Source organism: Hoplias malabaricus, chromosome 8, assembly GCF_029633855.1.
Source record: "Hoplias malabaricus isolate fHopMal1 chromosome 8, fHopMal1.hap1, whole genome shotgun sequence".
NCBI classification, from domain to species: domain Eukaryota; kingdom Metazoa; phylum Chordata; class Actinopteri; order Characiformes; family Erythrinidae; genus Hoplias; species Hoplias malabaricus.
In genome coordinates, this window is record NC_089807.1 from 4,921,951 (window position 1) to 4,944,786 (window position 22,836).

Consider the following 22,836-nt stretch of genomic DNA (forward strand, 5'->3'; position numbering starts at 1 on the left):
AGAAATACAAATAGAAAGAGAGAGAGTAATAAAAAGAGAGAGAGAAAGAGAAATAGAGAGAAAGAGAAAGAGAGAGAGAGAGAAAGAGAAAGAGAGAGAGATAGAGAGAGAGAGAGAGAGAGAGAGAGAGAGGGAAAAAGGAGAGAGAAAGATAAAAAGAGAGAGAGAGATTGAAAAAGAGAGAGAGAGAGAGAGAGAGAGAGAGAGAAAGAGAGAGAGAGAGAGAGAGAGAGAGAGAGAGAGGGCAATATGACAGGAGAAGTAGTGTGTAAATGGAAGTATGGACAGTGCTAGTGAGAGTGAAGCTCAGAGTGAACAGGTGTGATCTCACCTTTTCAGAACTCTTCTCTCTTTCTTGGCATCCACTCCTTCACTCCTTCACTCACTCACACCCGTTCCCTACTGAGTCTCACTGCAGGCTTCTAGGGTCACTAGGGTGTGAATCATTCTCTCGCTGGGCATTACGCTGCTTTATTAATCACATCAACAAGAATAGAACCACAGAGCGGTTGTTAGATATCTGCATGGATCAGACGTGTGCAGCAGAGACTGAAAAAAAGGATTTTAATGAAAAACACAAAATCCAAAAAATAGCAAAACAGGCTCAAGGAAATAACCAGGCTAACGAGAAAATAAGGGCAACAAGCCAAACCAAGTAACAACCCTGAAGACAAAGGCCAAAAAGAAAACAAAGGACAAAAACAAAGGACAAAATACCGACAAAAATCGAGAACAAAAATCGAAAAATCGGAACAAACCGGAAGATAAGGCAAAAGCGGAAAAAGGCTCAGAATTGAATCAGTGAATTGACTCCGTATTGACTCTTTACCTCATAAAGAGGCTGTGCAAACAAACAGATATATACAGCAACCCGATATCATGGCTGAAACATGCCTATGCTACTAAAACACCACACCAGCTAAAACGTACAGTTAACTACGTTAAACTTCATATGCGCCCCCTAGCTTCTAAGAAAAGTGCATGATGAACCAAAGCATTCAAGTAGAAGCATTGCAATGAAGTGATACACCATGTGTATATAATCCGGCTAACATATAATAACAATGAACGTTTGCTTGTCTATGAACTTATAAAGAGATTTCATTATTTGGACGTAGCTAGATATTTAACAGTTTATTAATACTAATACGTGTTAAGCCTGCGACAAATAGGTCAATTTGCATCGCTAGGCAGTTCATTAAGGGTCAGATAACTACTCGACTACTCACCATATGCTACGATAAAACATACAAGCACATCTAAAAACACATGACTTACAGCTCAGAGTAGCGACATACGAGGTATAAATTGAGCTAAAGCTAAAGCTAGATGTTGAATGAACTCAAGGATATGAAACTATTAGCTAGTGTAAGGTGCAAAACTATTACTTGTTTACCGATGAATTCAGAAACCCACAAGTCAGCATCTCAAAGTCAGCCTTTTACCTTTGAACCTTCATCAACAAATAATTAGCACCATGGCAACACTGGCGCCATGTCCCTCTGGTGTTTTGGTTGTCAATATACCCCAGGGGCACACGGCAACAACTATGTACAAATGAATATGTTACAGTAGGTATGGTCTTACACTGTTTACGTTTCTGACGTGATATTGGGTTGATATACAGAGGCTTACAAGTGGCCATGATTAGTATTCTGACAAACTAGAGCGCTGATAGGCTGAAGACCAGACCTCCTGGGTCACATGATCTCCCAGGGAGTTCTGGGAAATGCAGTCTCTGGAGGCAGGAACGGCTAAAGGCTCAGTCATGTTTAAGGGAGGTGTGACAGAGGTGAAGTGAATAACACTGATTTTCCAGTGACGGCAGCCCCTTGTTGAGGAGGGGGGCACATATACGTCACGTGACCTGTCAGTCCTTGAAGGTCTTGGACACCAGAAGCATGTCAAAGTGTAAGGTTCTGAGCCACGTTGACATGATCCACATTTCTCCAGTCTTCAGAATGGTCCACAAACACACACACGGGCATACACACAACCTCCAGTGTTCCAGGTCATGGGTGTTTAGTACCTGCTGACATTGGTCCAAGGAAGGACGACTGGACAGTAGACCCCTTCACGGACACATTCCAGCACATGGAGGTCCCACCTCACACCTTACAGCACTTAAAGTATCTGCTACTTATGCCTTGGTGTCAGACCCCACAGGATGCTTCAGAGAACTCGTGGAGTCCGAGATGTTCAGGAGGGAAATGGTCTCAATGTTACGGCTGAATGGGGCTCATTTAACCATGCTATTATCAGAAGAAGTGATTAGACCCAGACCACAGTGTGTAGCTCTGTAACTGACAAGGAGACTGTCTTCACTGCAGGCCTTAACCACGTGGCAAAGAGGTCCAACACAGCACTCTGAAAACAACATCACTCTTTATTCTGTCCATCACTCTCCTCCTCCTCCTCCTCCTCTCCACTGAGTCTTAATCCCAGCTCTCCAGTCTCCATCCCTCCATCACCCTCTCCTCTGCCTCCAGCTACAGCCTCCTCTCGTTCTTCCCTTCTACCTCTCTATCCCCTCATCCTCAGACATGTGCTCTGTTTTTCCCCAGGGCTTTTCTTCTGTTTCTTTCCTTCTTTCTTTGTCTTTTCTTTTTCTTTCCTTCTTTCTTTCATTTTTTCATTTCTAAAATTTCATTTTCATGTCTTTCATTTTTTTCTTTATTCCTTTCTTCTTTTCTTTATTTCTATTATTTTCTTTTCTTTCCATTTCTTACTTTTTTTCCTTTTTCTCTTTTTCTTTTCGTTCTTTCTTTTATCTTTTTCTTTCTTAAAATTGTTCTATTTATTATTTTTGTTCTTTCCTTTCATCTTTTCTTTATTTTCTACCTTTCTTTTCCATTTTAATTTGTTTTCATGTCTTTTTTTTCTTTCTTTCTTTCTTTCTTTTTCTCTTTCTTTTTTCCTATTTTCTGTCTTTTTTATTTGTTTTATTTTTTTCTTTTTTTCTCTTTTCTTACTTTCTGTATTTAGTTCTTTCTTTTATTATTTTCTTTGTTCCTTTGTCTTCATTTATTCATTTTCTTTGTCTGCATTTCTTCACTGCAACTGCACATTTTCCTGCAACACTCACACACACACACTCTAAGGACAGTAAACACACACATTTTTCTTTTATTTCTCTCTTTTTCTCAGTAAAAATTATCTTGACACCTCCGCATCCTTTCAGACCCATATTTTTGTACTTGTGTTCTTGCAGTGGAAGGATGGACACATGTGGATTTGACATTTGTGACTCTCTCAAGTGCTGTTTAGTGGATGGGGACAGTTCTGGTGTGAGACCAGGTCCCGCGGTTGTAAGGGGTCTCAAACTCAACCCCATGTTTTAATCATTTTGTGATCTCCCGTTTTATTTTCCTGATTGTTCTTGTGGATCATCTTTTCTCAGCTCAGAGATACCTCTGGAGAAAAGGAAGAGCTTTTACTCGACTCAAAATAAAATCAGTGAAGGGTCTCACTTTCCACTCATTGAAATGCCGGAGTGAAACTCTCTCACGCTCGTGCATCTGCCTCTGGCTGCTCAGTATCTCACATTCACGTCAGTCTGGAGCCGAAATGACGGGGCAACTCTCCTCCTCATGCCTCCTGATGAGGAGCCTGAGGGAGTGTCCGGCGGTAATTGGCTCTTAGAGCAGGACACGGTCAGCGGCTCCACTGGCTTTAGAGAGTGAGGTGAAGGAAACTCTGGGACTGTGAGAAAGAACTGTGCTGTGGACTTTTGGAAAAAGTTCTGATGAGGAACGTTTCAGATTCTCCAAACGCAGTCAATCAGCCGAGACACATCTGGCTTTTTAAAGCTCTGATTAAGCCTCACCCCTCTACTGCCCTAATAGCCCCGGCTTTTCTGGAGCTTCAGTGAAGTCAGGTGCTGGAGTTGAGCGACACTGAAGTCCTGGATCATGAACATCACTCCACCCTGCTCTAATTATATTGGTCTTTATTCCATCACTCCAGAGAACACGGTTCCACTGTTCCACAGCCCGGTGCTGTAGGGGTTTATTCCTCTCGGGCTGAGGCTGTGTACCGGGGCATGGTGGATTCATGTGTGAAAACTGATGTCTAAAAATATAGTGAAAAGTTTGACAACACTTCCAAAAGCCTGGAGAGAAGTACACACACACACACACACACACACACACACACGCAAGGGAGAGGGAGAAAGAAAAAGAGGGCAAATGAGAGAGAAAAAAAAGAAAAAAGAGAGGAAATCAGAGAGGTGAGATGGAGAGAGAGAGAGAGAGAGAGAGAGAGAGAGAGAGACAGTGTAAAGAGAAAGGGAAAGACAAAGAGAATGTGAGTAAATGAGAGAAAGTGAGAGGCAGAGGAAAAGAGACAGATAAGGGAAAAGAGTGAGAGAAAGAGAGGGGAAGAGGGAAAAGGAGGAAGAGGGAGAGGGGGAAGAGAATATCAGAGAGAGATTGGAGAAAGAAGGAGAGAGAGGAAAAAAGAGGGTAAATGAGAACATCAGAGAGAGAGAGAGAGAGAGAGAGAGAGAGAGAAAGGAAAACAGAAGCGAGAGAAAGAGAGGGTGGGAGACAGAAAGAGGGAGGGAGTCTGGGAGAGAAAGGAAGATGGGAAAGAAAGATAGAGAAAAAGAGGAAAGTGGAGCACAGCAGGAGTCGAGCGTCTGGTTTAGTTTCAGAGCACTTTGCAGTTGTCTGTTGCCTGTTGTTGTGGAGGCTGAAGAAAACTGCTGATGTTGTGGTGTGAAGGAAGACGGCGGTATTTAGGCGAAGATTAAAGGGCTGCGCCGGTGGCTTATGACGGCTGATGAATGAATGGACAATGGGGAGCGGCTCTGAGCCCCACGTTAATTAAATAGATGAGATGGAGGCAGCTTTCCTTGCTCTATTTGTTCTGTGTGGACGGCAGGTCGGGAAAATGGATCGCTCCAAACTCGACAGCACCGCACACACTCCCAGCTAATGTAAACAAAAAGCTGCTTACGCGTGTGCTTTAATTGAGTGAGTGCTTGCGTGTGTGTGTGTGTGTGTGTGTGTGTGTTTATAACCACCGGACTGACGAACTCCCACAGATCTGAGAGCTGACCCAGATTTGTTTCACTCACTGAATCCTTAAACGAATGCATTTTTAAAGTGCAGCTATTTGGATCTAGAGCCTGACCCATCAGTACAGGAAGTAGGTTTATAAAAGGGCATCGTTGAGCTGGAATTTTCTATTGTTACAATTGAATTACAATATATTGATGACATGTGCCACAATAAACACCCTCCCCCTAGTGCCTGGGGGTGGATTAGATTTACATTTAACCCTTCACTGTCATTCAGTTTGCACATCTATAAAAACCCTTACTGTAAATCACCCCTCTACCACTTGCTCCTCCCAGTGAAACGACACGATTGGTTCTTTAGGTTTATGATGTGAGAAAACCTGGCTATCGGAATCCACCCATTTATGGCTGTCATCAAGCTGACCACTTATTTCACTCATGAATAAACAATTAACAACAACATACAAATATAAACACGGATTAATTACTTGATTTTCAATTGAGGGCATCTTTTAAAGTTACTATTTATATTATTATGCATGCAGAGGTGTCAAGCAGATTGTAGTTATATTTAATGATTATGTACTTACAATGTAATTACTTTAAAACGGAGGCGTCCAAACTTTTTTTAAAGGGGGGCACAACTGGATCATATCAACATTCTTAAGGGCCAGTTTTTCTTTCCAATTATATTAATTATAAATTATTCATAACAGTGTATTCAAAATATAAAAAAACAAATTTGCAAAACAGTTTATATTTATTATTTATTTTTCATTTAGAGCATTAACTGCACTGTAAAAAATTGCTGTAAATGGCTGGGAACTCTGCTGCCAGGAATTTACTGTAAATCACAGTATTTACAGTAAATTATTATATTATTCAATTACAGTAGTATGCTGTAAATTTGAAATACAGTAGTGTTACTGTAAAAATACGGTAAATGGCTGGGATATCTGCTGCCAGGAATTTACTGTAAATCACAGTATTTACAGTAAATTATTGTATCATTCAATTACAGTAATATGCTGTAAATTTGAAATACAGTAGTGTGCCTGTAAAAATACGGTAAATGGCTGGGAACTTTGCTGTCAGTATTTTACTGTAAATTTTACAAAAAAAAAAATGTTTACAGCGTGCTGCAGGATATCAAAATGGTGTAAACCCCTTTTACTGCAAACACTTCCTTCTCTTGAAGTCGCCGGTTCTCACTGACAACTTTGTGTTTTTTCTGCAGCCATCACCAGATGTCAGTGAATTAATTTGCTGGTCCAGAGAAAGGAATGCTGTTTAAATTTAGCCTAGTTCATTAACTCAGTGGTGTAATATCCTACACATTTGCGCACTGCTGCCACCGTCAGGTGAAAGGAAAAAAGTGCTAGCGGGCCACTAATGATGTATTCTTAAAAGTGATGCCGCAGGCCAATTAAAATCTTACAGCGGGCCACATTCAGCCTTGGGGCCAGACTTTGGAACCCCTGCTTTTTAACTAAATTATACATTTTAAGAATGAGATTTGGAAATGTGGACACCCACTCAGATATTAGGGTGGGTTTTGTGAGCAGTAAAAACGTGACAAATGACATACAGATTACAGTTGGCTGGTTCCGGACAGTTATTGTTTACACCAATACGGCTCTTTTAATGGGGGCAAGTTGAATGAACTTTATACACTCTCTTCTCTCCTCCTAGAACTTGTGTAATGTTCATTAAAAACTATAGAGAAAGCATTTTACAAAGTGCTATTTTCTGAGGGAAGGACATAAACTGACCCCTGTTTACATGTACATACACAACCCGAGCAAGCAACTCCCCGCAAGCTCTCGAATAAAATGTTGTTCTGTACACTCCGGCCATGACTCAGTGGTGGTCAGCCGTTTCAAAATAACATGCCCCATTTCTATTCATAGCTTGTCTCAGGTCATTAATTAATGGAGTTGTCCAGCCAGTACCGTAGGAGAGCAGGCCCTGTGAAAATGTATGGGGATTTATTGTTTTTGTGTGTGTGTGCGAGAGTGTCCTGAAATGATTTCCTCAGTTCTATAAGTCCATCTCACCTTTCATAGGAGAGTCATTTAAAGCTTCACATTAACAGAAGCAAGGAAAGAGGGAAAGTGAAACATAAACAGAATTTACAGTCGCCAATTCAACTCTCTCTCTCTCTCTCTCTCTCTCTCACCCTCATTGTAATCTTCACCACAGTGCCTTGTCTGCGAGGTTATTACTTTGAGAGAAGGCTTCAAAGTTGTTGATCAATAAAGTGCTGTAGGGAGGAATAATTAATTCCTTCTTTCTCTGATTTCTGTCGTTTCCTCATTTGTAGCCGCTGGACGGTGTGATCGATAAACCTCCATTTCAGCAGCCGTACCTTCTGCATTTGTGGCCACAAAACCCAAGAGAGAGAGAGAGAGGGAGAGGGAGAGAGAGAGAGAGAGAGAGAGGTATAAGCAATCACTTTTGCAGCATATGACTTTTCTCTCTCACAACAGTGTTCCTGTGGTCAGAAAGTGACAGATGATGAAGATGAATGAGGCACTGCTGCTGTTGTTATATATCTATATTAAGCACCTATAGGCATTTCTAATCATGTGACCTGTGAGTAGAATTGCAACGTAGAGATTTCTACTCAAGTGGCCATTTTGACTTTTAAAACAGATGGTTCTTCAAGGGTCCTTGATTAAAGACATTGGTTCTGTTTAGATGGTTCTGTGCAAGCTGAAATGGTACTTTACATTATTGAAGATTGTGTACTATATGGTTCTACACAGCAACAATAAAGTTCTACTATGATTTTACTGTCTTTTGACAATAGAAGAACCCTTTTTGGTGCCACATAGACAATAGAAATAGTTCTTAATAAACCCATGGTTGTAAATATGACAATTGTTTGAGGGGAGTATGTTGTGGGGAAAAAAGTGGGACCATGTCTCTAGTTAGTAACCGCAGAATCAGGACTCTCCTGGACCAGACGCAATAGTGAACAACATTTAATCCACTCATGTGAGCAGTATACAATGTAAACAGCTAAATCTTCAAAATCAGGTCACTGCCAGCTGCTGCAGGTGTGGCCTACATCTACATCCACCTTCCATCATTTCTTTAATCATAAAATAAATGATGTTGCTGTGATGAAGCCCACTGCCCACCTACAGTAGCCCCTTGGCAACATCAGCTGCCTGCACAGGTGGAACCTACATTCCTGCTGTCATAAATCAAGCTAATTTGATAATTAGCCTTACCTTCATAACCTGGAAACTGAAACTTAGTAAAAGATGGAGAGAGAAATGTAATATATATAGGGATGTAAAATTCAAGGCTTTAACAGTGCATTAATGCCATAAAGTTTTACACTACACTTAAATTAACACTGTTAGTGTAATAATTTAACACTAATAGTGTTGATTGAACACTGGTGAATTTACTGAAGCCAGAGATTATTGGCTGAAGCTACCAGAGCCTTCCCCCAGTGAGAGGCAGTGCTCCTCAGTGTAAATGTCACGCCTTCGTTCTGTCATGTCTGTTGTCCCCGGCCATGTGCTTTTAGCACATGGCTATGTTTTGTTTATGTCCTTGTCTCCGCCCTCGTCCCGCCTCTGTTCCGCCGCCTCGTCTGTCATTTGTTAACCCGTCCCCTCGTTATCTGTCCAGGTGTGTCTCGTTTGTGTTAGTATTTAAGCCCTCTTGTCTCGTGTCCTGTTTGTCGTTCATTTCACATTCTCATTTCTCCTTTGTCATGTCGGTCATGTTATCTGTCTGTCTCCATAGTTTCCCTCGTCGTCGTTTCGTTTCCCAGTCTAGTCTGTCTCTGTGATAGTTTCGTTTCATTTCGTGTTTTGTTGTTTCCTTTGTATCTTGTCTTTGTTTTGCTTTATTAAACTGTCCGCGTTTTAGCAAATGCGTCCGCCTCAGTCAGTCCGCTCCGTGATTCCTGACAGTAAAAGGTGTAACTAGGGGCAAGCAAGAGAGCAGAAAGTTAGAGAGTGGGGTATGTAAACAATATATAATCATATAAACAAAATTCTAGACTTTGTTATATAAACTACAGAGGACAGAGGTGATCGTGGAGATGGATGAGTCATATCCAGTGTCCAGCAGGTTTGACTCCTGGACAGTCTGAAGAAAAGATCGGCCTAAATCTGCAGTCATAATGAAAAGGCAGATAACAGACCTGGTGAGAAACCTCCTCCACTTAAATGTGAACGGACTCAGAGAGATTTGTGTCTTTTGTTTTTTCAGAGTCAGTGTTTAATTAGCGTTCATTGTTTTGATATAGATTCCCTCCAAAACACCTCACAATACACAGCAAATTCTCCAGTGTTAAATCAACACTATTAGTGTTCACTTAACACTGAGAGTGTTAAATTATTACACTAACAGTGTTAATTTAACACTAATAGTGTTGATTTAACACTGGTGAATATGCTGTGTACATTAAATGTGTTGCACACCAGCAATGAAAATGAGCTGACCCTCCCTTATGACCGCAAACGTACACTGAGATCATCTCCCTACATTAAAAATGATTATTCTTGACTGTACTCCACTGCTGTAGTCAGCGTATTACTCAGCAGATATTAACCTACAGTGACTCTTACAGTTCACTGAAGCATATCAGGTCTCCACTGACCTCAGAGAGAAGGGCTGTAAATGTAGTCTCATTGATTGAGCAGTGATGCAGTGTAATGCTGTGTATGTGTGTGAGTGAGTGTGTGTGTGATTGTGTTTTACACATGTTGTGTGGACCAAAATCTGTTCACACACTCGTATTGTGTGGAATTGTCCGCTTTCTTGTGCTGGTCCCCACTATGTAAAACATTACATTGTGAGGTTAAGACATGTAACAAGGTATCGTTAAAGTAAAGGTTAGGGTCAGAGTTAATGTAAGGTTTGGGTTAGGGTTAGAAAAATAGTATGTATGTTAATCTCAATGTAAATCCCTAAACAAATGGGAATAGAAATCAATGTAATGTCCCCACAAAGCATGGAGACAAAGTTGTGTGTTTCCAGGTAAGTTTCAGACCCACTGTGATACTGACCAGAATGAAGCACTTATATAGAAGATGAATGAATGTGAGTGTGTACGTTTGTGTGTCTTTGTTTTGCCTGCTTTATGACCTCACAATAGCAGGCCAACAATAGATATTGTACAACTGAGGACCTTAATGCTGGAGGTCATCAGAAAAAAAACAAAAAAAAAACAGCTCCATTGCCTTTTAAAATCTTGCAGCTTGTCAGATGTGGCAACAACAAAGTGGGGTGTCGGGGTTGAGGTGGGGTGGGATACAAACAAACAGGGTCAACTAAATTTGAACATTCTTTGTTGCATGCTGGGTTACTGATGTTATTTAAACAATTTGGCATACAGACAATGTCACATTTTCAACACTGCTGTATAATGTCCAATGGTATTTGCTATCAGACGCAACAACCTGGTTTCCTGGCAACCCTTGAGTCCACAGAGCAGAGCATGTTCTCCCCGCTCACGTTTTTCATTAAAAAAGTCCTGCGTCTGGCTGCTGCTGAGTCTGGAGCACTCCAGGGTTTTCCGAGAATGACCCACAGGCCCCAAGCAGCGATACTGCTCCATGCAATACCACAGCAATCTGCAGGAGATTGACTAGACCTGCATGCAAGCAGTTTTCAGCTGGTCCAGGGTGGTCTAATCATAGCCTTGTATTCGATCACATGCTCCAATATATTACACTGCTACTATGAGGAACTGATGAGGACTCCTATAGGGGTCTACTCTACCTGAAACACAAGATTTTCTGTCCACTTTATCAGAAACCCTTCTTTTGTAGCTGGAACTTGCAGATGTATAGTGAAATATTAAATTACGCTTTAAGGGTCATTTGAGAAATATATAATGGCTTTAATGGTTTAAAGATTGTTCTTCAGTTGATGTCAATGCTCCTTACCAAATTAGAAATATTAGCAAAAATGTTTCTTAATGGAACCTAATGTGGTTCTTCAATGGGATTGTTCAAAGAACGTTTTGTAGCACTTTCATGCGGTAGACACATAATGTGTCATAATGACTGTGGTTGACATATGTTTATTAGCCATCGTTCTATCAGCTGTCCATGCTGGGGGTAACTTAGGTGCATGTACATGTGCTCCAGAACATACTGTTTTATTGGGCCATAATTTTCTAATGAGATATTACAAGCTGGATATACAGTAGATGCATCTGCTAATGGGTGTCTGGTGGTTTTGGACAGGCAATGTATGGACTGTGACTTAAAAGGGATATTATATTTCTTTACCCACTCCTCTGGGGTTTTATTTTTGACATATTTTGGATCCTTTGGCCTGCTAGGATTACGGCAGCGTGAACATTGTTGTTCAGAACAAGAATGACAATGAGCCACTGTTCACCACACCCAGAGTTAACAGTCGTTTATATCAGTCTACACTCAGCTCCTTTCTTCTCAATTCTTGTTTTAACCATTTATACTCTGTGCTCTTATTTCTCAACACTTGTTTGTTTTGCTCAGTTTAACATCATCTTTGTGCACTTACATAAACATTGGTCCAGTGCTGTCATTGGGTAGAGTCAGTTGAGGTGGTCCGAATGCCTTGTATTATCCCATGTTTTCAGATTTAGGCGGCCCACAAAACCCACCTGGGAGGTCTTATTTCACAGTGTTTGGGAACAGGTGATTGTTTTTCCCATTATATGTTGTTCAGTTTCCATTTTGTCCCCACTTGTTTGTAATTCATTGTTTTTAAAATTTCTTTCCAGAAAGAATTAAGACCTTTTTTCCCCCTCTCTGTAATATCACTGCCCACTCATCACATTTATGCAATCATCAGAGGATGTAACTAACCTTTGAATTTAATCTGTGATTATCCTCAGTAAAAGCTGAGAGAGTTGAGAAATGGCAGCAAACAGTGACCCGATCCATTACATCTTTCCAAGAGCTTCCTTCCCAACAATTAAGAAGCAATTAAATTAACATTATGTGCTGCTTTAGCCACCTCCTTGGGTCAAATGCCAACTTCAGGTGATCAGATTTTGGAAAGTCAGTGAAATTCTTTGTTAAATCTAAACTGATTTCACCTGCTACATTTACATGGAGGTGGGGCTAAGGGGAGAGTCGCTGCCCCACAGCTTCGTGGTCCAATACGCACCTTGGGTCACTGTCTGTGAGGAGATTGGTGTGTTCTCCATGTGTCGGTGTGGTGTGTCCACTGGAGTGAGTTTGTGAGTGACTGGATGAGTGCGAAGTGGTAACTGAAGATAGAAAGATGGGTGGATGAGTGAAGGAAGGAAGGAATCAATGAATCAATCAATGAACTTATTGTAAAAGCCTGAATAAGTCATTTTGCTGGACCGCCATCAGCTGCAAATCTTTTGTCACAAGCCTTGCTGATATTTCTGGAATATAGAGGCAGTCCTGTGTGTCTGAATACATTCAACCTTCTTAATAGATGTCATGGGGAGTAATTCAGATTGACGGGAAATGTCTTGTGGCATAAAAATGGCATAAATATTTCTGCTATTATGTGTCACGCAACATTTCATTTGGTCCTGCCTAATGAAGGACACGACTTTTTTCTCAGTCTAAAAATGTAGACCATAGATTTAAATTTACAGGAATCTACATGTATTTATAGAGAAAATTAAATTAGGACAATTCATTCATTGTCTCTAACCACTGGGCGCTCACACATTCGTTCACAAACATGGACATTTGGGAGGAAATCAGAGCACCTGGAGGAAACCCACACAGACACAAGGAAAACACACCAAACTCCTCACAGACAGTCATCTGAAGCAGGACTTGAACCCACAACCTCCAGGTCCCTGGAGATGTGTGACTGCGACACTACCTGCTGCACCATCGTGTCGCCCTAAATTGGACCATCGTAATGCAGATGATTGGTTCATGAAATAATTTAAGTTTCACGAACACCACTTTCCAAAGAGGCATTAGTATTTCATCCAGCTGTTTTCTGATTGAGCATTGAATGAGACTGCCAGAGAAGTAGTCATTAAATTTTAGAGCGTTAAAATCATTAACTCAGTAAGAAATATATTACAGTTTATAGAATGATAGTTCAGTTTAATATCCACCAGAGTGGGAAATAAGATGTTACCGTGGTAAAATACAACTGGCCAGGAAAGCCTTGCCCAGGACATTTACAGTGATCCCTCAACCATCAATGGCATCAATTTCCATCCAAACACAGCACAGGTGCTTACAACTTGCTATGTCAGATGCCTCCTTTTATACACCACCCCAGCATAATATCGCCACCTTGCCCTTCCCTGGCCAGATTACCTCCTTGGTAATGTCAGTCATTCAGGCTCAAAAGACAAAAGCCTCTTTGAACAACACACTTCTGAATAAACGAGAACAAAAGAGATGAAGCCAAAAAGTTTATGAAATTTAAATTTATACAAATCCGAACATTATAAATATTGTATTTTATAATGAACTAAGACACAGTCCAGGTTGAATAATTCAACTCTTTTCCCTTTCATTCTACACATTTATTTTCTTGCAATGAGTTTTCTGACTGAGAATATAACAGTACATATATTTGACTCAACAAACATATTCAGACAGTGATTAAAGCAGCTGACAACTGCTTCTGGTTTTATCTTACACTGAAGTCATGGTTTGATTGTAACAATAATTACTCAACAACATCAAACTTAGCCAATTAATAATAGTTATGGTGAAAAGCAACCAATTAATAATCACACATTAATTCAACTACAGGGTCAATTCAGCTCATATCTCCAGAATGGTAACTTTACCTGAGAATAAACAAATCTTCTCATATATGAGTAGCAAATTAATGGAAGAAGTCCAGTTAGACTACTTCTGCTGTTCTGTTATTCATAAAAGGGCCACACATACTAAAAAGCAGAAAAATAAAATGACAAGCATTGGAAAAGGTATGAGGTTTTGTTCCCATTGGCATCAGTTTTCAGAGTGTGTTCCCAGCTCTCAGACAGCGAGCCTCACACTCCTCCTGGGTCTCGAACCTGTTGCCATTGCCCTCACAGCCTCCGTACCAGAAGCGCGTGCACTCATGCTTGGACGCGTCAAAGTGCCACTTCAGAGAAAATTGGTAGCATTTCCCCATATCTGGAGAAAGCTGGCACACATCTGGACAGAGGTCAAAGAATAAATTACACTAAATAGAATGCTTTCCCTTTGAACATACACCAACATGTCCATGCTCAGCCTGTAGTGACCAGGCTCCTCCAATAATATTCCGAGTTATAAGGTACATTTAAGGACTTAAGGTCAGGGTTGGGTTTAGATTAAGGATCAGGGTTTGGGTAAGGATTAGGTTTATGCTGCAAACACTTAGGGATAAGGTAAGTGTAAGTGTCCACAAAATGAATGGAAGTCTATATAGGGTCCCCACAATACAGAGAGTTAATCTTGTGTTTGTAAATGCATTATTTGCATGCGTGTGTGTGTGTGTGTACCTTTAGGTGCTGGAGGCTCATCGTTGAGAAGAAATTCTGTGGAGATATATGGCAAAGCCATGTCAGTTTAAAACACACACACACACACACACATCTAAACCATGTGTAGACACCCATTGTAATGAGCGAATACAGCTACTTTAAGATCTGGAGCAGCCCCCACAGTTAACAAGCAGTGAAATTATATTCTATGGAGAATTGGACCTCAATCCAAAACGTCTGGTATGAGTTGGAGAGGTGTTTTTGATTCACAACTAAACATCCATCATCAGTATTTGATCTCACTAAAGCTCTCATGGCTGAATTACATCAAATCCTCACAGAAATGTTCTAATATCCAGTGCAGTGCCTCCTCAGAAGAGCAGAAGCTGCAGTAAGGAGGGAGAACTCTTAATTAATGCCTTTAAACCCTAGCCATTGAAGTTCACTAATATACAAAGCAAAAGCAATGGTCAGTCAAAGTCAGAGCCATGTTCTGAACAAAGGGCGAAATGAATATAAACTGAATTTTATAGAAGGGGAAAAGAAAACTGTAAATCAAATTTAGTGCTGAGTTTTTCTTAAAGCAGACAAATGCATTATAAAAAAAAACCACCAGGGATTTGAACCCATCTCTATTCAACGTTATGGTGTCATCAGCTATGCTAACTATCTGAATATAAAACAGTCACTCACAAATCTATGTAGAAGACATAGATGCCAAGTGTTGGCATTATAGATGTAGAACTTATAAACGTGTAGAGATTGTAGAGAGATGTCCTATGGGGTCTGTCTGTACATATTCCTGATCCAAATCTGAAGCCTTCCTATTGTTTAACCCTGTCTTAGCTGACTGTCCCAGCTGCTGGTGACTTACCCACTTCTGCACACGCCTCCATGCACTCGGCTTGTGTGAGGAAGCGGTTGCTGTTCCCATCACATCCACCGTACCAGAAGTTAGCGCAGGTCAGAGTGGTTCGGTCATAAAACCAGCGCAACTCATAACTGGAGCACACAGTGCCTATGTCCTTCTCCAGCAAACAGTGAGCTGAAAGAACACACGAAGGACTTAAATTGCGTAACAATTCTCTTTGATTAGAATTTAAATAAATACACTTTTTGTTCTCTGCCAAAGTGTGCATTTGAACAAGAGTTTTGCTCTAGACATTTTTTTGTATCTTTATATCCCAGTAAACAAGGAACCTCCCTGGACGTTCAAAATAGATCTAAAAGTAGTCTGTCCGTCAAGGACATATTTTAAATGTCAATGGATGTCCAAAATCCATCTTAATAAGTTAGTTAAGTGGTGACCAATCGATAACGTCAGTGGATGTCCAAAATGCATTTTTAGTTATTTATTTCGAGACCAATTAATAACGTCAATGGACGTCCAAAATACGTTTAATAGTCGTCTTTTCAATGTCTGTGTTTGGACGTCTTTTCAACTTTCATTTTCAACCTTAAGAGAACGTTGATTAGACGGCAGTCATTACGTTATTTCAATGTTGAATCAACGGCTAATTGTTTACTGGGATGGCCTTCATAATGGCTACAGCTATATGCCTATATTCAAAACATTTAGCAGACAAGAACAGCTTACAATTTTAATCAAGTAACAGATGTAGGCTAGAGTTTTGCTTAAGAACTCTTACTGGTGTGGTGTATTATTATTATATTTATGTATCAATATATGATCTCAACCACATATATCATGGGTCACATTGAGCTGTCTAACTAGAGAGCATTTTATGTCACAGTGTGCGCGTTCCTGACACAAAGGCTGTCCCAATTCTAAGATACCTCATTATGCTGCCAACTAAGATGTAGTAATTTGGCCGAATAAAACAGCATCAAACCCTTCCTCATCCGCGAACGCAATCCCATGATGCAACACAAGAACAACTACCGTCTATTTCACTCCCCTCCCAGAGCAAAAATAATTAAAACTGTGATAAAAACTGTAAGAGTAGAAGCCACCGCGCTGAATCGCTGAGGCGACACTAGCCGCTGAGGTAAGTAAACAACGGTTGCATGCGTTGGGTGGGAAAAATCCGCGACGCAATCGCTCTCAAATGTCGGTCTCAAATAGGTCCAGCTCTAATCGACTGGACACTACAGTCGTTGATTTTACAAGCAGCGAGTTTGTGCTAGTTTTGAATGAGCTCTGCATTTCGTGGTGATTGATATGGCTCTGGCCAATCAGTGCTCCGCAGGGTTTACACGTCACAATTTAGTACCTACTCAGCATGGTTGGAACCACGGGGAGCTGGGACTGAAAACCTACACGGTTCCAGGGACCAAGTACCAGATTTGGCCAGTGTAAAAGCAAAAGAGCCGTGTCGAGTCGAGGGTTCAATCACATACTCTACTCCTACCTCCTCATAACACATATGACCAGTGTGATTGGCTGTGCCTTTCCCTGCTGTCACATGAGTCTGTGTAGTTTGGTTGTTAGCAGTGCCAAAATTGGAAGGAAAACTTTCATAGGTCCCCACCAGTGTCAACAGCAAATCTACGCCATTGCTATAATGTAATGATCAGACTATCACCTGGGGAGTGAAGACTAATGCCCAACTGATTCAATCCCACTAACAAACGATGGTAGCTCCATGTTCACATTCTGCCTGCCGTATCCCACCCTTCAACAGTTGCTAATGTAATCAGACAATCACTGTTATTCACTTCAGCTCTCAGTAGTTTTAATCTTGTGGTTGGTCTGTGTGATATAAGACAGATGTTTCACAATTCACAATTACATACCTTTAGATTTAGCCGGCTCAATCTGGTGTGTTATATCCTCTTGTTCTTTCTGTCCTTGCTCTTCCTCAGTGGGGGTCTCAGTGGTCCCTGGTTTTTGTGTGCCCTGTGTGTATTGCTCTGCGTGGTCATTGGGATACGTGTCCTCGTACAGCTCAGAATAGAAATCCGTGGAGGTCTCTATATGGTGTTCAATCTCAATGTGGGACTCTCTGATTAACTCTTCAGTAGTCTCCTCAGTTGGAGCAATGGTGGTCACAGGAAGGGTGGGTGGAGGAGGGGTGGGGCGGCTGACACAGAAATAACAGTTTGTAACAAAGCCATAACAAAATATACATCCATTATTTATATTAGCAGGGGGTTATTAAAAACAAGACCAGGAAATCCTAAGTTTTGCCGGCCTGCTTTTCAGCTGCATAATGTTTGTCATGCAGGTGTCTCCTGGCATTTCAACAATGAGAAGGTAGGGTCCAGAATACAGACCCTCCTTATTAGAGATCTTTGAGAAGCTCTGGAGGTTAATATCAGTGTCTTTGTTTACGTGTATTTTTATTTTATGCGATATTGTAGTTCAGGAAAATGTAGTGCAGAACTAAAATATAGAAATGAAAAGAGTACCACAGAGTTATAGCTGTAAAGTTTGTGTGTGATTATTTTAATCTTTGTAAAAATGGTAAGGCATTTCATGTTTAAGAATTCAGCAGGACATGGACGTATACATAACACCAAAGTTTTTTCTTTGTTTATGTTATGTAAAAATTCATTCTAGATGTTTTTAAACAGAAGAACAAATGTCATTCAAAGAATCACATCTATTTTTTTATTCAGTATAAGCACTTACTTAAAAGGCAAGACAGCTGAGTTTGACAAATGCATTCTTACGGTGGTGTATCTTCACACAACTTCCCTTTACAATAATAGTTCTTGTCATGACTTTGGCCAACCTGAGCTTTAGCTTTAGTTACGTTTTGGTCATTTAAAGTGGAACGGCTTCATTCCAATAAAAATAAATAAATACATTTTAAAAAGCAAATCTCAGCTTCATTCCATTTTACACAACCATTTTCAATACTGGAATGCTTGGATTACTTCATTGGAGCTTGTATTTGGCTGCGAGCTTCAAACTTCATTAGGACCCACATAAAGTGTGAACTGAAGCTGGTATTTGTAAGGAAGCACCAAGCTAAAACATATTTTAGCGGATCTTAAAAACAGTTGCAACTGATTTATTTTTTTTTTTTAAAACCAAGACAACTTGGTTTCATTCCACTGAATATCTTTCCTTTACAATAATATTTCAAGCAAGCACCTAAGATTCATTAGCTCTGCTGTTTGCAGCTGTGGCAAGAGCCAGATATCATGCGCATTTCAACTAATTTTTTGTTTTGGGTCAGTGAGTCAGTATGCTAGGTCGAAACTCTAGTCTGTCTCGAAATTACCAATATGACGGAGACTATTTAGGGTAATTTCCTTACCGTCCCGGTAGAATGGCAGGACCAATCCTCCCATAAGTTTTGGGTACAAATGTGCTGCACTCACTGCTATGGGATGAAGGTTTGGGAAAGAAGTCTCCTGGAAACAGATGAACAAAGTATATTGCAGTGGTGAGTGATATGGCAAAGTCATCTTGATATTTCCATATAGATATATAAATATATCTGGAAATATACATTTATACTATGAATACACATACTTTTATTCACTAAATCAAAGCAGAATTAGTGAATTTTATCAGTGGATTATGTGGGACAGTACTCAGGGCAGAACTATGGCTAAATCAATGAGCAGCAAACTAACAAAAGCAACAGCCACATGGAAGCAAGAAGGAGGTTACCGTCATGGAGGGAGGCATGAACACACTCCACAGCTATTGTTTAGAAATTATACAAGCTTACTTACTGGTCAGCAGACGAAGGAAGGCTCTGAGGAAGCGCTGGGCATACTTCAAATCTTTCAGGGCTAGCCTTCCCAGATGAACAATGTGCTGCCTCAGCGGAGGAGTAGTCAGTTCTTCAGCATAAGTCCAACTGAACTTCTCTCCCACGGTCAGCGTGAACAACACTACGTCTTTGCACATGCAGAGCTTGGAAACATAGTCCAGCTCATCTTTGTCCAGCCACCCAGAGTCCTCAGCAAGTATCGCCAGGACCACTTGCTTCTTCCTGGGGGCTCTCTCTTTCAAAATAACATTGGTTATCATCCACCCAATAGCGATGTCGAGGCGAGATGCCCCTCCGACTTGCTTCATGTCTTCAGAAATGTGCCTCTTCATTTGAGCACGATCCCTAAAAGTGTTCAAACCAAACTCTTCCTTGAAGTAATTGTGGTAGCTGGAGCTTTGCTGGTAGACAGCGATTCTGGCCTTCCCATCATTCCTGGAGGGATTAGTGCTCACATCAACTTCTTCCAACAAAGAAACCAACAGTTCCTTCACGCCCAGGTATTGATCATTCGGGAGGTCATAGGACGCGTCCATCATTACAGTCAGGTCTATGTCAAGTTCCTCAGGTGGAGGGTTCAGGATTATGCCACAAGCCGGGTCTGGGTTGCAGCGATCTATGGACAGAAGAAGTCAATTTTTTGTTTATCTTAGAAACCCACTGAAGACTTGACAAACTCCACACAATGTGTCCTCATTCAAATTATAGATTTACAGCCTCACTATACACTATTAATCTTTTTTTCAGTGAAGGCAACACACACTTTCTCAGAAAATAATTGAGCACCATTACTTCTTGGCACCCTCTCCCCATCACCACTCATTTTGATAGCTAACACATCTTTGAGCTGATGAGGCAGATCTGGGCAGTTTGCATTCCTCTTTGTTCTTCCATGTTTCAAAGGAAGCATCTTTTTGCCTCAGGCCTGCCACTATGTAAAAATTTTTTCCATGTTAGAATATCAAAATTAAAAGTGCAATTTGCATAGACCAATGTATCAAATTTGACCATATACAAACTTTGATGAACGAGGGCCATTGATTGGTTGAAAATGTACAGGACAAGTTACCGAAACAGATGACACACTCCTTAATCCGACTGCGTCTCTGAGCATCAACTACCATGAAGCTCCCCGTTTCATCACCCTGAAAAGCAGTAAAAACAGAGAAGAAGAAATTCATGTTGTAAGTATACTGTCTCAGGGTCTAGAGAGGTTCTTTGTCAGTTCTCCAAAAGCTCCAAAAAAGGCAGTACCTGGATGGCCTGACTGATATCTGGAGCATCACTGTAAGTAAGAACTCCCAGACTGATGTCTAGAGCCTTGAACTCCAACATGGCAGCGCTGATAGATGACGCATCTTCTGAGGGCCCGTTTGTGAAAAAGATGGCCACTTTCCGGACCAGTTTGCCTTCCCGGACCCTCTTAAATACGTTCTGAGCGACGACGCGCATGGCCTGGCCCATGTTCCTCCTGTTCCTTGTCCTCTGGAAAGAGAGCGCCCTCACTGCATCCAGCAGCAATTTCTTCTTGTTATAGTCAGAGAAACGGATGAGGTAGCTGGTCTCGGTGTTGTAGGAGACCACAAAGACCCGAGCTCCTGCTGGACAGTTTGTCTCAGTCACAGCGATGTCCTCCAATAGGGACAGAGCTGCTGAGCGCATTCGTGCAAACAACTGAGGGGTCACATCCACAGAAGTGTCTAGAGCGATCACCAGCTCTGTGGGGTATACTGGACACTGAGTTTTACCTGGGAAAAAAAAAAAAAACACACATACACAAAGATCATATGAAGACTTAGACAGTTAAATATATGTGATGAGGCAGACTCAGAGGTGGGGTTAGGATCCATTTGCTTAGTTAATTATACAACAACAACAACAAACAGAGAGAACCAAAAAGCATATACAAAGAGGCATAGCTAGGGGCAATAAAGCTTAGGCAGATCAAAAAAAGGAAGAGGTAAAAGAGTGCAAGAGGGCGTCCAGGTCAATGGGCAGGCAAAAATAGTCAAGTGCCAGGACTGGAAAACACAGAAAAAAACAGGTTACAAAGGCATTTTCTCCACATGTACAGAAGGAGTGTTTAAAAACAAACCTATGCTTGACCCAGTCCACATTAACACTGATTTTTATAATATCTCCATCCACATGAAAACAGAAAAACATGATATTACTCACTGTCAAGGGTATACCAAGCCAGCAGGAGGCGATAAATCCTTAACCACAACGCCGTATTGACCACTCAGAAGCCTTATAAAACCAGAGCTATTCAGAGTGTGACCACATTGCACTTAAACACATCAAACAAAGGAGATAACGGTGCACACTACAAGCCTCAAACTCAGTTTTCTCACACTTATCCTCACCCTGGACAGAGTACAGAAACTGCTCATTTTCAGTGACCTACACTCTTAGAAAAAAGGTATGTTAGAGGTACAATGTTGGTCACTAAATGTACAAACTGTGGAAATGTACCTTTAAAAGGTACAACAATGTTTAAAAGTCCAGTTGTGTTCCTTAAAGGTACATTACATTCTCTTCTCCAGAAGGAGAGGTACATGTTTGTAATCTTTCGGTGTAGAGCAGTGTCAAATAAAAAAAAAAAACATTAAAAAAAAGTCCTGGAGATGAAACCAAATATGAAAATGAATAGGTACAAAAAATAAAAAGGTACAAAAATGTACCCTTGAGGGTACCACCACAGAGACAGCAGAAGATACCACCACAGTGACAAAATGTCTGACAGTGTAAAACACTGTTTACATGTGGACAAGGCCAAAGATCACAATCATTCACAAGGTTGCTGTGTGACTGGAGAACTTACAAAGACGGAAGGTAATGAGGACTAGGTGAGAGCACTAATGAGGCAATGTTAAACTCTAGAGAGCGAGAACTCTGGTGGTTGTAGGAGGTTGTAAAGATATGTAAACAGGCAGACAGTCTGCGCTTACCTGCGCAGCAAGCTGTTGACATAAGATAGACCAAAATTAGACATTTAATATGATAAGTAAACATGGTTATATAACTTCTATACATTATACAATAAACACACAAACCTACCACATTTTTCACGGACATAATTCACTACTTCACACTCCTGTGAAGGACAGGATAAAACACTTAATGGTGACAAATCAGGCTTTTATTTCTTTTTTACACAATACTACAATGCAGATATTAACCTTTTACATTTTCTAATACGTTTACTTCGCCTCAGAGGCCTTGTCAATAAATAAAGTGTGTGTTTAGAAAAGTACACAACCAAACTCTGCAGAGCTGTGATCACTGATCTGTCCAGACTTGAGTCTGAGACATGTGACTTAAATCGCTTCAATGCTTGAAAAAGCACTCGCACATTCAAAAGTATTGTACACATTTACACATCCCAGAATGGTGAGCGATTACTCTCAAAATTATTAGCATAACAAATATAGGTATCAAAAGTGTAATAACATACTGTCTTTGAGCTGGTTCCAGGTGTTCCTTTAGGGCCCTAAAAAAGACAGTATAACAAAATGATATTATTGTTTTAAAACTTATTTGATCAGGATTTTTTCAGCAAAAGTATATTACAATTCATTTATTGATTCATTCATTATCTGTAACCACTTATCCAGTTCAGGGTCACTGTGGGTCCAGAACCTACCTGGAGTCAGTGGGCGCAAGGCAGGAATACACATTGG

At 40.7% G+C, this 22,836-nt stretch overlaps 1 protein-coding gene across 1 annotated transcript in view; it reads right to left on the minus strand.

The window, feature by feature from the left end:
- Positions 1 to 13,536: 13,536 nt before the first annotated feature.
- Positions 13,537 to 22,836, minus strand: part of LOC136705835 (collagen alpha-6(VI) chain) — a 37,109-nt gene continuing 27,809 nt past the window's right edge. The window contains exons 31-41 of the mRNA XM_066679627.1: positions 22,611 to 22,646; positions 22,214 to 22,250; positions 22,105 to 22,116; positions 20,408 to 20,901; positions 20,223 to 20,298; positions 19,113 to 19,769; positions 18,689 to 18,785; positions 17,217 to 17,503; positions 15,334 to 15,504; positions 14,478 to 14,513; positions 13,537 to 14,148 (exon numbers count right to left, since the gene is read on the minus strand). Coding sequence (XP_066535724.1) covers positions 13,967 to 14,148; positions 14,478 to 14,513; positions 15,334 to 15,504; positions 17,217 to 17,503; positions 18,689 to 18,785; positions 19,113 to 19,769; positions 20,223 to 20,298; positions 20,408 to 20,901; positions 22,105 to 22,116; positions 22,214 to 22,250; positions 22,611 to 22,646 — 2,085 coding nt within the window. The 3' untranslated portion in view covers positions 13,537 to 13,966. The remainder of the gene's footprint in view (positions 14,149 to 14,477; positions 14,514 to 15,333; positions 15,505 to 17,216; positions 17,504 to 18,688; positions 18,786 to 19,112; positions 19,770 to 20,222; positions 20,299 to 20,407; positions 20,902 to 22,104; positions 22,117 to 22,213; positions 22,251 to 22,610; positions 22,647 to 22,836) is intronic.